The sequence below is a fragment of the Calypte anna genome, chromosome Z (genome assembly GCF_003957555.1).
Source record: "Calypte anna isolate BGI_N300 chromosome Z, bCalAnn1_v1.p, whole genome shotgun sequence".
NCBI classification, from domain to species: Eukaryota; Metazoa; Chordata; class Aves; order Apodiformes; family Trochilidae; genus Calypte; species Calypte anna.
Window position 1 is genome coordinate 41046354 of NC_044274.1, and position 16729 is coordinate 41063082.

Here is a 16729-nt window from a genome sequence, read left to right on the forward strand (position 1 = left end):
GCCTTGATCCTATTATTTCCCCATCTCTGACTTAGAAAAATCAAGATTAATGACCCTAGGGAAGGCATTAGCATGGGTTTGCATGATCAGAACACAACACTTATATTGCCTAAACCCAAAATCTCAAATTTATAAGCATGCAAGAAGAAGGACTACTGGAGACAAGAGAAAATCCAATGGTTCATTACAGAGTCACAGATTATAGTCCAGTCCAGAGAAGAGTAAAGTGAATAAAAAAGGAAAGGTGTAAAAGAAAAGGGGAGGGGGGAAGGATGGGGTAGGGTGTGAGAGAAAGAAAAGGATCATACAATTAATAAGTCTCTATTAAGCTACAGTTAGAGTATTGTTTCAGTTTTGCATCAACAGGATTTATAACAATCAGTTAGTACTTGAAAATCTTTAGGTTAATCTACAGGAGCTCAGAGAAAGAGAAAAGCAGCATCTGCTAACTTAGTTTGAGAGCAAACCATAAGTGGAGAGTGGAGAAAAGACAAGGTAAGTGCATTTTCTAATCCTAGCATCTGATTGACTGTTTTACGTACCGAGGAAGGGGATGGTAGAGGTCATAGGGCATGATCTGCTTGTATCCATCACTGTTAGGAACAATAATGCCAACCCTCTGAGTAGAAGGTACACATAATAAAATAAACACTAAATGATTACATTATACAAGTTTTTTGTTGTTTTTTTTTTTTTACACAATATTACAAAAACAACTCAAACAAGAGAGATATTTTACCCAAGTTACTATCACATTTAAAACAGAATTTATGCTCCCACCCTACTATATCTGTGTTGTTGACAGAATAAACCACTGAGTACTATTTTATTCTTATGCATATGTTTGTTTGACTGAGAAGTAATCCATTACCATGAACGATTCAGATAAGTTGTCCAAAAGTTATTTAAATTTATGAGATTACTATCTGTCATTATGAAGAAAAATTTTCTACAATTAATATTATTTTCTATGAAAAGTTACTGAAGACAATAGTGGGAACTTCCCTCTGCTCCAGAGATCTCTAGATGAAACTCTTTTTTAAACTATTATATGGTTGTTTCTGCCCTTCAGACACAACATCTGCTTTAACACGATCTTGGATTAGAAATCTGGGGAATCCCAGTGCTAGAATTAAGACCTGAAATTCTTGTCTCTCCATCTTAAAGCAGTTACACTTCATTCATCATCAGGACCTGCATCTTTATTTGTGTTCTTCAGGAAAAAAGAAGAAGCTGGAGAGAAGAATTACACGTCAGGTTATTTGGTTGGTTGGTTTTGGTTTTGTGACTGGTTGGCTTGGTTTGCTGCTCTGGTACTGGTATATAAACAATAAACTGGTATGTAAACAATAGAGCATCTAAAGGCTAAAGAAGGCAATAGTGTGGATCAGAATAAGTAATTATGTGAAATATATATATGTGAAATATATTTCACACTACTTATATGTGAGATGCATATCACTTGACTTTTTGGCAGCTAGAGGGTCTCAATGGATGTCTAGTCTGTAATTCCATCTTTTGTCTGCAGTTTCATAGATTCTGTCTCAGAGGAACTCTACTCATATTGTCTCCCAATTATCAGGCATATCCATTGATGTCAAACAGATTGCAGGGCACCTCACCTATCACTTTCATCAAAGCCACTCTGCAACACGGGTCTTGGATGGAGCAGAACCATCAAAGAGTGAATTCCAGTTACATTAAAATACAAATTATGTCCCTATCAATGTCACTGAGAGAGAAAACAGACTGAAAAGGATGAAGGTGATTTTTGAGAGTCCTATGCAGATGAGAGATGCCAGCTACACAGATATGGATTCCCAAGGCAAGGAGCAAAAGAGGGCAAGAGAGAAGTATTATCCATCCTCAGCGCAGCTCACTGAAAAATGCTATAAGCATTCAAAGAAGTCTTGTCATGCTAAGGCTAAAGGGGGCCATTTCATTTCAGTGAACAGAGTTTTTATGTGCATAACTTCTCCATGATAGAATGAATCCCATTGTGTATTCACAGTGAGGAGTCAGTGCCAGGTCAACATCCTGGAATTTTCCATCTAAAACAGAGGAAGACACTGGAGCCCTGGGCATGTACGATGGGCACTAGATGGGCCCCTCTAAGATTAGCAGCATCTGCAGTCACAGGAGCCTTCTCCAGGAGTGCACATATTTGCATCTTCCTAGAGCTGCCTGTCTCCACAAAAATCTAAGCATCTAAGAGTCAGTTCTGGAACTGGGAAACTTTGGAAAAGACAAATGGATCACTTAAATTATGGCCAATGAACAGGTCAAAAATCTTTTCAGACTTAGCTTGATGAGTAAATGCCTGGAGAAGTTTTAGAAATTGTGTACTACTATTTTAACAAGATGAAATGACACTTTTTCTGAGGGCTTTAATGCCCTCAGGTTTTTGGGGATCTCTGCTGTTTTCCTGACTCTTCTTCCACTGCTGTTGAAGTTCCATTCTGGGTTTTGCACTTTCCAGCTCATCAGCTTCCTGAGGAGTATTTGGAAGAAAGATGAATATACTAAGTTCAGAAATGAAATAACTATATAATACAAGTATCTACTGCTTAAGAAAGAAATAGATTTCAAAACATTTCTCATTTGCTGCAGTGAGAAATCTTTTATTTCTAGTAAACATGGCTGTATGCATAGTCCATGCCTACATGCATTAGAATGCATAAGATCCAAAACCATTCCAATGGAAACAGCCATACCACATGCAAACACTGTTATGATGATTAAATAACATTTACAAAGCACTAGATTAATATTGTCATTGGAGGATTTGACCCCCAAAGAATTTTTGCATACATGGATTAAATTTCTGTAAATGGTATAGAGCCCCACGGAATTACTGACATGCTCCTTGTGCATATGTGAGAGAATGCCAAAGGCTCTTATTCTGCTACTGCAGGGCAATGATCCCCAACAACAGAAGTGCCATGGACACCACAAGGAAACAAGACCCCCACAATAATACACAATGGCTTGATTTACAACAGTAAAAATTGGCTTGAAAATGCAACTTTAATGACAACCAAATCTTTTGTAGCCAGTGTTCTGTGTGCTTTTAAAATATGTGTTCCACAAAAAAAAAAAAAAAAAAGAAAAAGGAGAAAAAGCCTAAGTGAATTATTTGAGAACCATTTCAGAGATTAAATAATTTGCTGAATCCTGTACTTTTTAACCACAAAAGTAGCTTAAATTCCATACATTTTTCAGTCCAACACACTCTTATAAAAAGATAGAAGAGACGTAGTTTTGGGGCTTTGTTCACTGTACATTTCTCAGGCAACACCAAAGGGATGGTGTGCTAAATGAATAGAGCTAATAGTAATAATTCCTCCACTCCACTGAGAAGTCTGATGTGGGAGCAGATAACAGAACTCATTCACACAGCACTGAGAACAAACCTGTTTTGGAACGAACAGGAGCACACAGCAAATTATTTTGAAGATCTATTGTGTTATGTGTGAAATCTCTCATGTCTTTCAGCCAACAAGTTGTGTCATATACTCTGCAGACTGCTTTGTTTTCCTCCTGGGGCTGGCACCATCAGCACAGTTCCTCCTCCAAGGCTCATATCCAGCTGGAACAGGAACAGCACATGCCAGAGGTGGGTGTGCTGCACCCAGGTTTGCCATTTCTGAAAGAAGTTCTGCTTTCTGCTGGGATGGGTGCCTGCAGATGTATTCCTTGAAAGTCATGTTTGGGTTTGTCTTCCCTGACAGCTCGTTTTTCTCCTTAAGCTACCATCAAACACATATGGGATGTACAAACAACTTTTAGTAGCTCCCCAATGACTTCCTCCAACAAGGAGCCAGTCCTTTCCTGCCTCTCTCTCCTTAATGCCCAGGGCCAAGCAGGGGCATGGGAAGCAGAGATGGAAGAAGAGCCAGCAGAGGGAAAGGGCATCTCCTCTCGAGATGCCTCAGGATGGTGTGACCCTGCTTGAGGATGATGGGCTGAGGCTAGGAGTGGGTAGAGGTGCCTGCCATTCCTGTGCTTCTACATCTTGCTGTGACAGTGACCAGCCTTTGCAGCACCCTCATATGCCTCAAGCTCACAGCCTTTGCTTCTCCTGCAGGCTCTGTTTTGCAGGTCATTTCTTGCCACTTGTGCTGGAGGCACAGGACTGCCAGAACTCCTGGGTGGCTGGAGGTGTTACACCTCTTTCCTGATGGCCACTTGCACAGCAAAGATTTAGGTTTTCTTGGAAATCTGAGGCACTTGAGAATAAATGATCTGCAGGGCAGGGAATATGCCAGCAAAGCAGTAGCCCAAAGTATGTCTAGGAATTAATAGTAACTCCAAACAATAATACAAAGTTGAAGCAGCTAAAGTTGGTCATGGACAGCAATTCATTAAGTGAAGGGAAACACTTTTCAGACCTGAAAACGTTCATGACAAAAGAATAATTTACTATTTGAGCCAGCATCTCCTTGAGAGCTGTGATTATCACTGGATAGACCACTGACTACTGAAAAATCTTCAATTTAAACTATTAAACACACACTTAAAATCCTGTGTGTGATATTGCAACCTTCCCTCACAGTGCTCTGTGAAGATGCCACAAGGTGACATTATTATCTTGTGCTGTATGAAGGCTTTCTGCCGTGAAATAAAGGTATTGAGGCCTAAAACTATCTATATGTCCATTCAGAGCTGGGGCAGATGACATCTACAGGTACAGGCAACATGTTTGTTTGAATGGACCCTTTGGGGGATAGAGAGTTTTGTAGTTCTCTGTTAACAGTATCAGTTACTTTTCTGGTTTCTGGACCACTTTCCTTAATTCTGAAATATAGCTAGTATTAGCGATCATCTCATCTCATTACAGCCTACCACTGTGGAACCTGAAGAACTGCCATCTATTTTTTATTTAGGTATCCTTTAATATGGCCTTCATACTTCACAGAGTGGTAAAGCCCGGTGTCCCTTATCTAAGCATTTTAATATGGGATATCATTGGATACTTAAATAACCTACCTAAAAAATGCAAAGGACTGTAGAGAAAGCTATCTTGTGTCAACCTCCAGAAAAACCTCATACTTTAGATAGCATGTCTGTTGAGCACAACAGTACCTAAACTTTATAAAAATTGACTTGCTTGTGGTGTACAGATTTCAAATTTTAAGAAGCATATGCTTTACTTGTCATTGCCATAGAGTGCCCTTTACAGGACTTGAAATTGGTGTCATCAACTGGAAGCAGCTTCCTACCTGTGGCACGACTATAATACTTAAAAAAATATTCTGCATTTTTTACTGTATTTTATGGTGTTTTGGATGAACAGTGTTTGATACAAAGATGTAAATTGGGTTATTGCACACTCTGTGACTATCTTACTACTTGCTGCAGTTTTGGTCTCTTCTAGGACTTAAAACAGATTACATTTCCTATAGCTTCATTTCAGGCAGACTGGTACCTTTGATGCTCATAGAAATACAAGAAGTATTTTCCCACCTTTCTATCTGATGCATCCCAACAGGTTCTTTCTGCCTTTCTTTATGTCTTTCTTCAACACTATTTTCTCGGAGAGAAATTTTCTCTGCTATACACACCTTTTAATACTTTGACAAACGCTTCCTGGCTGCCTGCCTGTTCCAACAAAACAATTTTCTAGCTTAATTTAAATTGACCTTGCTCCAAAATTCAAGGTTTTGTTTATTTACCTTAAGAAGAGAATTGTCTCTTTAGGCATTAGGAGTATCTGTAGCTCATCTTCATCCTACTCTTGAGCTTAGGTGACCTTAGCTAATGCTGCTAGAACATTACCACTGCTACCAGCTCCTTCCCCACCTACAACTCCTGCACCTGGAAGCATACGTATTGTAATTTTCCTCAAATGTATCACTCTTTCCTGAAATCTCACCTGGTGGTTCCTTCCCTGCTGCTCAGAATTGTTTTTTTCATGCATAATGCGTCATTGTAGCATAAGATTCCTCACTGAGGAACCTTAATAGTTCCACAATAAATTCTGAACTGTTAAAAATAATCCTCCATATGTATACAGTTGAAATGACGGATATGTGTTGACTATGCTCCCTCATTTGATAGCAGCACACTTTTTGGTAATCCCAGTATCACTTTTCCAACACATACAACTTCAAACTGGTGTTGGAAAAGGCTTGTTCTCCCTTCTGCCTGTATGGTTGAAACCTTTTTGTCTCATCTTCCCTGGGAATGACAGTCTCTTGCTGTCTTTAGAGTTATCCATTTTGCTTACGATTGATTGTGGAAATTGGGAGGCAACTAAGGCTCAGAGAGCACTGGAAGGCAGAAACACTTTTCCAGCCCCCCTGTAACAAATTAAGAACTTGATGCAAATCCACAGAACTGACCATTTGCTCAAGGCAGAGATCAGAAAAGGGCATTGTCATAACCAGCATCCCACATCCGTGAAAAAAGCTGGGGGGCTGTCAAAAAGCTCAGTATCTGTGGCTGAGTATTTTATCTGAAAAAGGTAATAAAAATAAATTTTAAATCTATCATATGTCCCACTCAAGGGCAATTACAGTAAATGACTCATCATGCCTCAGAACTCTCTCAGCCCTGCAGATCTATGGCTGCTGCTGTGTAAATGAGAATGCGCAGCCCGTCTTTTCAGAAGCATACCAGCACTCCAGTTTTGTTCATCTTCCAGAAAGAAAGTAGTGAAAATGAGGACACTGCACTGCTGTGATACTTAGCTTATAACTTCTACCTAATATAACACCTGTAGGGAAGCTGATTACAACCTTTTAACCTTTTTTTAAAAATACGTGTTTAGCAATTTCCTGATTCTGCTGCTAGTTTGTAGTGGAGTGAGGAAACCTCTGTTTATGATTAACAGAGTACACTATGTTTCATTTTAATTCATGCTTATTTACTTGTTACTACCACCTTTTCTTTATAAAAGTTACCATTCACATACATGTCTTGCAGTGTTGCCCAAGAAATTGTATACAGTTACACACCACCCCAAGTTTAGGGGGAACTTCTCACTGTATGAGAGTACTTTGAGTGGCCATAATATCCTGGCAGTCTTTTGAGAGCTTTTACTTGCACTTCATTGTTCTTGTTAAGGCTAGTTAAAAATCAACAACTAAAAATTATAACTTCATTTACCTTAAACCTTTATTTAAATTTAAGGTTGGTTTTTTTGGGTTTGTTTTTTTTTTTTTTTTTTGCTGATGCTCATCTCCTCCACCACACTGTATGGATAGTTAAGCGAGAATGCCAAAAGAAAAGCTTTGATCAGAAAGGAGTTTGCAGTTTTGCTGGAGGACTGTGGATATCTCAGAGTTCCTTCAGATCTCTGAGTCTTGAAAGTCTTGCTTGAACTAGAGATTTTCCCCCAAAATTTCCACAGGTACTAACATTATTTCTGGTGGCAGTCTTACATGTAAAGCTCTAGGCAAATTCTAGGATTTTTGCCTTTGAAAATCAGACTGGCATCATTGGCAAAGTGATAAAAAGAAGCCCACATTAGAGACTTGCTAACATAATTTTTTTTGAGTCAATTGCTCCAAGAATTTAGTCTTTCCTGAAAATACCTTAAGAAACCACTATATACCATTGAAATCTCTCTACTGGTGAAAAGCACTAGTAGAGCTTTTGCAACTCAGAAAACCCCACATTATTATGTAGGAGACAGGAAAAAAAAAAAAGGGAAAAAAAAAAAGAAGAAAAAAAAGGAGAATGGTAAAAATGCAGAACCGTGCAGCTGAGGATGCCACTTGATACTGAAGATCAAATGCAGAAGCATCACTGATGTTGCTCCAGAGAGTATCCTGTGCGGAGGTGAATGTGGAGTAAAAGTATTTTTCATATTTGTAAATACTGCTTTTTGGAGGAATGCCTTTGAATTATGAAAGAAATGGTAACTTCAGCTTATAGGAGGGTTCTCATAGGTAAATGTTTAGCACGCACAGTTAAATCCAATCTAAACAAACTTTTTATCAAAGTAGAAAAAAATTTTATTCACCTTTCATTAGAAGCTACCAAAGAGGAGGATACTCATGCTACTTAAAAACTTCCTCTCAGTCATCCAGTTTGTCAAGTTTTGAACAGTTATAAGATCTGACATTGTTTAAAAATGTGAAATATTAATGTAGAAGGGGAGTGGGTTAGATTAAGCTGTGTGCTATTTATATCAGTAGATATTACATATATATTTGCCAGTCAAGTTCTGACTGTTATAAGTCTTAATGGATTGAAAATAAGCAGATCTGTTATTTCTCTGTTTCTAAGGTAGAGGCTGGATCCTAAAGAGGGTCTATGAGACAGACTGGGTAGGGCAATAATAGTATAGAGGAACTCAAATGAACATGGTGTCCTAGCATGTCATCTATCCTGCAAGATGCTAATTTCTGATCTTATTTAGGTTGATTTACCTAAGCCAGAAACGAAACGTGTATAAATTATACGTGTTTGAGAAATAACCTTCCACACACTGCTTCACCTGTAAGTATGTGAGAACTTGAATTTCGAGAAAAAAAAGATTAATTTTCCATGTTTATTCCATTTAAGCTTTTTTTGCTACTTGTGACGCCAGCAATACTGCTAATTATTGCCATAATAAGCACAATGACGTGAAACATTTCTGTGCACTGTCTAAAGAGGCAACAGTTGCAGACCCACACAATACTCCTGGTATTCATTTAAACATTTCTTTCAGCCTTCCCCTTGCTGAAAATTTTATTGCAAGCTCTCCTACAGTAACCCCTCTCGGTTGTTTTACTCAGCGCCACTGTGGTCTTCCTTGATTATTCTCTGTGGCATTCATTGAGACACCATAGGAACAGTCAGCAACCACTAATCAGCTATGCCTCACTGGAACTGGCTTTGCCAGGAAAAATTAACATCTTCATTTTATACCAGCAGAGCAGAGCAGCTCCCAGACAGCAAAGGCACTGCAAAGCCAAGACACCCTCCCCGCTCATGCTGCTGACCCTGTTGTTCTGCTTCACCTACCCTCTTCCTGACCATAAGAAAGCACTGGGATTCCAGAAGTTACCGCAGATTTCCTCTGGTTTTCTGTCTGGGTTGTTTATTCTTGAATTCTCTACAATGGCACTTTTGAAAATAATAATTTGCAATTTGACATTCCATGAGTATGTTTCCAAAAAGCCAACTCCTCTTTGTTACTGCCTGTACCCAGGGATGGCATAACTGTATTTCTAAATGACACTCCTGCCCCTCAGGGTCTTTATATCAACAGCTCTGCCTTGTTATGTCTTAGATAAAACAAAAATTGCTTCCTGACATCTGCCCAGCTGTTTTGTTTGTCTTTTTTGTTGTTTTTTTTTTCTTCACTTTCTTCTTATGTACCCTGCAGCACAGGGTTTTCTCAGCATTGGAGGATATGTTATTTAGAATGATCAGATAAAGTATGGGAAACATACACAGTAAAAATTCCAGAGTCAAACTACATTTTGACTCAGAGCTGTATTTTTAAAAAATAGCAGGTTAAGCTTCAAACAAGAACAGCAAACCACCTACATAAAATTACTTTCACAGTGGTACTGTAGGAACTGAACCTGAAAGAAAGATTCCATATTGATTCATGGCGTTAAGCAATCCTTTTCCAGAGACATTCATATTTAGGTTTTTTTCACCTGGTCATACTTGGCCTCAACATTACTAACATTTGTCCCAAACAATTCAAGAAAGTATTCAAATAAAAAATTTTTGATCTGAGAAAATAAATTAAGAGGAAATTTGAAAACTTTATTATAGTAAGGTTTCTAGTTACAACTGCAAATATATTTAAGTACCCTGAGATATTTCATATGTATATATATAGGTATTTTCTGGAAAGTAGTATAACAAGAGAAGTCATACACTGAGCTTGACAGAATATTGTTAAAGGAAAAAATGGTCTTGTTGGATTGTAGAAAAGCAATCTGTAAGCTGCAAAACCACCTCTGAGTACATCCTTAGCAGAAAATACTTTTCACAAGGATCTAGTGAAGCTGAGTTCTTAATATTATATCCTTAATCCTGTCTAATGAAATAAATCATAAAGTAAGAAACTTAAAGAATGTGTAATACAGCTGAGATGATGTTGAATTTCAATATTGTGATTCTGAGAGATTTTAACTTTAAATTCAAAACTGTATAAAAACATTTCTGACTTTGAATTATTTACAAACTGAATTACCATTGAAAATGTGTTAATTAACACAAAGGTATATTAACTGTCATACACTGAATAAAAACTCCTTCAGTGACAAAGAAACCTAAGTGTCATCTCCAGTTATGATGAGTCAGTGATCTTTGTTGACAACTTTCTAGAAGAGGTGCTTGTGATTTGTTCTCTCTGATCATGCCTGGATACTCTAAAGCTAGTATATCTGGTTCAGAAAGCAATCATCCTCAGTCAGGTGGATATACAATTCCATTGGTCCCTAAAGCACCTTACTTTACCTGGCTAGGACATCTTTTTTCTATGGCAACCTCCAGCAATCTGTAGGGCCACCGCAACCTTTTAGTTGCTTGAACTTGCTTTATCAAACTTGGCACAAAAGTAGTCTAGAGGGAAAGGAGGAGTAAATAATTGGCTTTAGGGCATTGTTGCACACATGCCTTCTGGTCTGCACTTAACCATCTTTTAGTAAAGCCGCACAAGAGGAACAAAAGTTTAAGATTACATAAATAATGGGTTGTGGCTTTTGAGTGGCTACAGACTTCCACTGAAATTCAGAGGAATAAGTACAATAAAGGCCTGCCTTTTTGTATTTTTGTTCCTTTTCTTATACATGGGAAATCTGATTCTGTGATCATGCTGTTTTTACTATTAATCTTCTGAAGAAGAATGATTGACAGCAGAGCAGATAGGAGTTTTTTGTGCTGGGCTAAAGGGTACTGATGATTAGAAAAAATTCCCTGGTACATTCTTACAAGCTGTATGACTGCAAGCAAGCATTTATTAAGGAGAAAATGTAAAAAAACCCATAAAAATAGTATCTCTAATTATTATGATGAACATTTTCCAACAGCATTTTACTCCAAGAAAATTTTTCCCATCACACTAGCATTTAAGAGACCTGTGTTGATTGTGGGATGATATTATGGACAATTTGTTTTCTCACACTTTATAATCTGATGAAGTAAAAGAGAAATCTGAGGGGAAGAAACAACCATTTCAAATCAATCCTTGTAATATGGAGGTGCTAACCAGAGTTCTTTTTCTAAGCAGTACAAACTCAGGATGACAAAGAAGTTTAGTTAAGCAGGCTAAATGATGTTGAGCAGGCTATCTGTTGTAATAGTAATAGATTATATTCCTTTAGTCCTTTAGAATCCAGTCTAATTTAAAATTAGAGCCGACTGACCTTGCAGGACAAGGATCCAGGTTACACTCTTGAAGCTTTGGTTTTGGCTTGATATTTTCAGGGTAATAGTGACAGTACTGATCTGCTACTACCCGGTTACTTCTCTGATCAAAACATTCAGCAGATGTCAGTTGATAACCTGCAATACACAGTGCAAGAATTAACATGATTTGGTGCTCTTTGTCTAAGTGCATCTAAGTTCTGGCTTGAGTGAACTGAAAATATCAGGTTTTGGACATAACATCTGCTGTTTTAGTGAACAGACTGAAAACAACAGTGGAAATTACATGTAGTAGGAACAAAAGTTAAGCACTGTGGACAAATAAAAACTCAGAAACCTAGAGAAAAAAAAGAAAAATAAGGGCCAAGATTTCTTGGTCACCAAAACTCATGCACTCAGTTTCAGTTCAGAAGATAAAGCTGCTCATGGGGACAAAGGCTGATGGAGAAATCTTACTCCAAAGCAGGCACAAATCCCATCAGCCCTTTTGTTTGGCAGCTGTAGCATTAAGTGCAGTCATGTGGCCCTAACAAGGTACTCTATGTACAGAAACTCCAGGTAGGATGCTAAAAAGATCTACAGGTTACTACCACTGTTGCTACATCACTCCCTTTTATTTAGATCTAAGCACAATAATTTTCAGATTTTTCACATTTTAAAAGTTCAAATCTCAGTGCAGCAGCTGGGACAGATGCTGCATGCAGCCACCTGCTTCTGGAAATTCATTACCTCCTCCACAGGATGCTGAACAAGGGAAAAAGTCAGTTTCCCTCCATCGGTGAATGATAGGCTGATAGAAGATAAACTGAACTGAACTGTCAGCAGCACCAGCATAGCGAATCTGAAAAATATATAATGCCAAAAATTGAACCTAATTTAAATAATATGAAGAAGAATTCTGCCACAAGCATCCTGTCACTTTGAGACATCTTGCAGGTACATGAAACACTGAAGATACTTCACAATAGGAAAATAAAATGCACAAAACAAAGTGGCAAATTCTTGGCTGCAAAACACAATAAAACAAATTTCCAAGCATAACTGGTGGCATATCTGACCATTCTGAGACCACATTCTGAAACAATTAAGGGATGATAAATGCAAAGTTAGTCCAACTTAATAATCTTATTGAGACAGGGAGGTTATTGACTGATCTTCATTGCATCAGAAAAATCACCACCACCTGCTGTCCCTGACAAATTAACATGGATTTAGATCTTTAACATTTTCGAAACACCTTCTGAGACCATGTATTTTATATTTGATAGCTACAGAGGCCTGTTCTGTGAGAAATAAAAAAGTATAAACATTCTAATTAAGATTTGTCTGTTTCTAAGATAGAGAATCTTTTTCACTCTTCTTTGTGGTACTATCATTATTATGAGGCATAATTTATCTGTGTAATTTATTTTGTCTGCAAAAATGCTCCTTTCAGTCATAAGTGTGAACTCTTGGCTGGAGCAAAGTGCATGACTGCAGAACACTCTTTAGAGTCTAAAAATCCTGTCAGATTCTAAGTCAAATGAGCTTCACTATGCTCCCAGTACTTTGTGTGCTGAATGGATTTACCATTTAAGCAAAAGTTTGCAGTGCAAGGAACGCAGTAAGAAAAGAGGCATCTGCTATTAGATCAGGAAAGAAATCCTTTCTGTTTGATAGCTGTGCTGTCTAATAACAGCTACGGGGACTTTCATATCACTATAGGTCATTCCTCGCCCTTACCTTTTTGGTGAACACCTGGGAAGAGAAATGTAACAGTGCTGCTCTTAAAAGCCTCTCCTATCTGGCTATTTGTCCTGGGACATTATTTTTTGATGTTGCTTATGCATCTCTGCATTAATGGCATGATGCTATCAGAGACAAGAAATTGCCAAATCATAATTAACTAGAAAAGACCCGTCTTCAAATCAGTACTTCTGATTTGTTCCCTGCTCTACAAAAAGGATGCAGACAGGCTGGAAAGAGTCCAGAGAAGAGCAAAGGGGATGATCAGGGGACTAGAGCACCTGTCATATGAGAAGAGAGTGAGAAAACTGGGTGTGTTCAGCCTTGAGAAGAGAAGGCTTAAGGGTGACCTTATTACAGTGTTCAAGTACTTAAAGGGGGGCTACAAAGAAGATGGAGACTCCCTGTTTATGAGGAATCACATGGACAAGACAAGGGGCAAGGGGCATAAGTTGCTCCTGGGGAGATTCTGATTGGACATAAATGTTACATTTTTCACACTGACACATTTGAATGGTCTCCCAGGGCAAGTGTTGCATCCCCTCACTTTGTCAAGTTTTAAGTCTCAGCTCAACAGGGTTCTGAGACATCTCATATAAACACTCATATTAGAAGGGTTTGACCAGATGATATATGAGGTTCCTTCTAATCTGCCATTCTATGGTTATGTCATTCTATGATTGATTCTGATCTTAATAGCAATCCTCCCTGTGTGGTGTTTGTTCTTCCCACAGTTTAAAATGTTTCAGCATTGCCTCATTTTCTTTTTCCATGTTTTGAACAAGTTACCCTATTTTGAAAAATACTTTTTTTTTCTATCTGCTTTTCCTTTTCTCTCTTTCTGAACACTGAAAGGCACTTTCAAAGAGTAGACTGTGAAACAGAAGCAAAAATACGACAAATTGAGCTGAACACGTAATCTGTGTTGTTTGTTTTGTTTTCCCCTGTAGATGGACAGAAACATGATTACAAATCAGAGTGTATCGTGAGGAGAAAGAGGAAGGCAAAATTACTGCAGGATATGTTGATGGCTGTAAGAGATCTGGCCCACAGAGACAAAGGCTGCCCTTTCCTAATTAGAGTAAACAGTGACATAAATTCCCAAGAGGAGAAAAAAAATACAGCTGTAGCAATTCAGTTTCTTTCAGTTCAGCAAATGGGAGGCCTTTTGCATGGATTAATATCATTTAAGTCTGTGTGTCAGAAACAGGATATCGAATTCCTTTTGTGGGGATAGTGCATTAATCATACACTTCAGAAGAGCCTTTCTGGGCTCATGTAAGCCTCATGAACTCCTGGGAAAAGTGTGCTATTGTGCTGGAAGACATCTGGGGAGGTCTTCGATCTGAATGTGCAGAAAAAGTGTTCACTGGGGAGAATTCTGCTCTTTGGTTTTTAAGGATCATCAGTGATTCTTAGAACAACTAAGCAGTAAGGTCTTCAGTGAATCATAAAGAACAGACAGAGAGCTTGTACTAAGCCTAGTATTAAAAAAAGGGAGGAAAAAGAATTCACATTAAAAAAAATAGGAAGACAGAAGAGTTCCTCTCCCTGCAGACTATTCCTGCATGTCTGAAGAGTCATCCGTCTGTTTTGACACAGAGAAAAGACAGACGAATATCTTTTGCAGCCTAATGTGGAAGCCACTTATAATACATGCATAATGACAACATAGGTAGAAAAGAACTGCTATGAGTCACAGCTCTAAGCTAAAATGATACAAACCAAGCAAATGAAAAAAGCAGACACAGTATTGTTTATTTTTTTAAGGAGTACTGTAAGTGGAGCAGGAATATGGTATATGGTGATTCTACATAGCAAAAGTGTCATTTTGTTTTGCAGTTTATTAAAGCTAAGATCTTGATCCAGGAGAAAACACCAGTGGCTGCTTGAGCCTTGCAAAACTGAAAATGAGACCAGATAACTTAATGCTTTAAGATATGTCCTGGTTTTACTGCAGAGTGCCAACTTGCACACATTGAAATACTCAGCTCTGGAGTATGGTGAAATGCTTTACCCTTGCAGTATTTGCAAGTCCCAGCTAGCTAAGAGACCTGCCAGAACTTCAAAAAGAATGTCAATACTTGAGAAACTTTGGATAGTCCTCTAACTAACACTGAGTTATTGGACTTATCCTTTTAAAATTTATTAACAGAAGAAGTTCTCAGCTCTTGCAGAGCACCCAGCCCTTCATTTCTTCACTGCAACCCCTCTGGAGAACATCCTGGACTTCCCTTAGGCTTCAGGAGAATTCAGGGAATTCCAAACAGTAGAGTAGCTCTAACTAATTTGTAAGACCCAAAAAGTTACATAAGATATCACTTTAACCAACTTAAAAGGAGTTAGTTAAAATTACCAGTATTTTTTTAAGTATGTCAGATTAACGGTTATGCATCTCCAGAACCAAACAGCACCCACACAATTGTTTCGAATCGTGTACTCTTTGAAGAGCACTGGAATGTACACCATGTGTGATCACCTTTAGCCTATTTTCATGAACAAGCTATTGTTTAAACCACAGGAAAACAGAAAATTCTAACAACATTTTTAGAAGGAGCTTCATGAGCAATGAATGAAACGACACACCAAGAACCTCTCTCTCTCTGTTAGGGGATCAGTAGGTAGAATAACATTAAAGAGAATATAGATATGGTACCTGAGAAGAGCATTGATTTTCAAGCCTTGTGCTTTGCTTTGCCAGAGATTTACAAAGGACACTGATAAAGGTAGGTAAGGTATCAGTTTACTCCTAGATCTCTCTCCAAACGTCCCAGCTAAAGTTCACAACTCAAGAAGATTGTATCATGCACTGATGACTGGCTAACAGAATGGTCCTAAAACCTGTCCTTCCTTACAGCTGACAAAGGACCTGTGGAATTTCTCATGGATGTGTGCTGGGGAAAAAGTTGTTAGAAGGACCCCCAGATGAACAGGATAAAGGGCAAACCATGAGCTGAATAAGTTTGCTAATGGAAAAGAATTATAAATGGTAGCTAAAAATGAAACTGTCCCTGGAATAGCTAGCTGGTGCTATTCAGAATGGTAATAGAGTTATTAGAGGCTTTCCTCTGAAAATACCAGCTGAGTGTGCAACGATAGTTAAAAAGAGAAATGCAATATTACAGAGAAGAAGGAAAAAGGAGAGGACACTAACAGCCAAGCAGAATACATTAATGTCCAGATCATTAAGTAGTTTTTATATTATATATAAACTCTTAATCTCTTAATATTTAAAAAATAAACTATTTCATTACATTTTATAAAACTACATTTGTTTTACCAGGAAATTAATATTTACTAAATATACACTTATATATCTAGTTATATATAGAACAGATCTAAGCCAGAACTGGTTTCTACTCCAAACCCATCCCAAGTCCAGATGACATTCTTTGCTAGACCTTGCTTTTAAACCATTGGTCTTTGCTGCCTCACACCTGAGACAAACAGCTAAGGCCCTGGTTATGCAAAAACCACAGCCTGTAAAATAGTCCCTAACAGGCTGTGCTTTGTTAGCCATGTCTCTTCACTGACAATCCCTTCTGGCTCTTTCAGTAAGCCTGTAACCCAGATGGGTCAGATTTGTAGAGCTGATTGCTTTAAATAGTTGTCCAGTGATGACTGCTGCCCAGGGAGGTGGTGGAGCCACCACCCCCAGGGGTGTTCATCCCTCAAGGTTTCT

At 38.2% G+C, this 16729-nt stretch overlaps 1 protein-coding gene across 1 annotated transcript in view; it reads right to left on the reverse strand.

The window, feature by feature from the left end:
* Positions 1-16729, reverse strand: part of ADAMTSL1 (ADAMTS like 1) — a 301999-nt gene that overhangs the window by 85884 nt on the left and 199386 nt on the right. Inside the window, exons 9-11 of the mRNA XM_030467596.1 lie at positions 12052-12163; positions 11322-11460; positions 543-593 (exon numbers count right to left, since the gene is read on the reverse strand). Of these exons, the coding sequence (XP_030323456.1) occupies positions 543-593; positions 11322-11460; positions 12052-12163 (302 nt within the window). The remainder of the gene's footprint in view (positions 1-542; positions 594-11321; positions 11461-12051; positions 12164-16729) is intronic.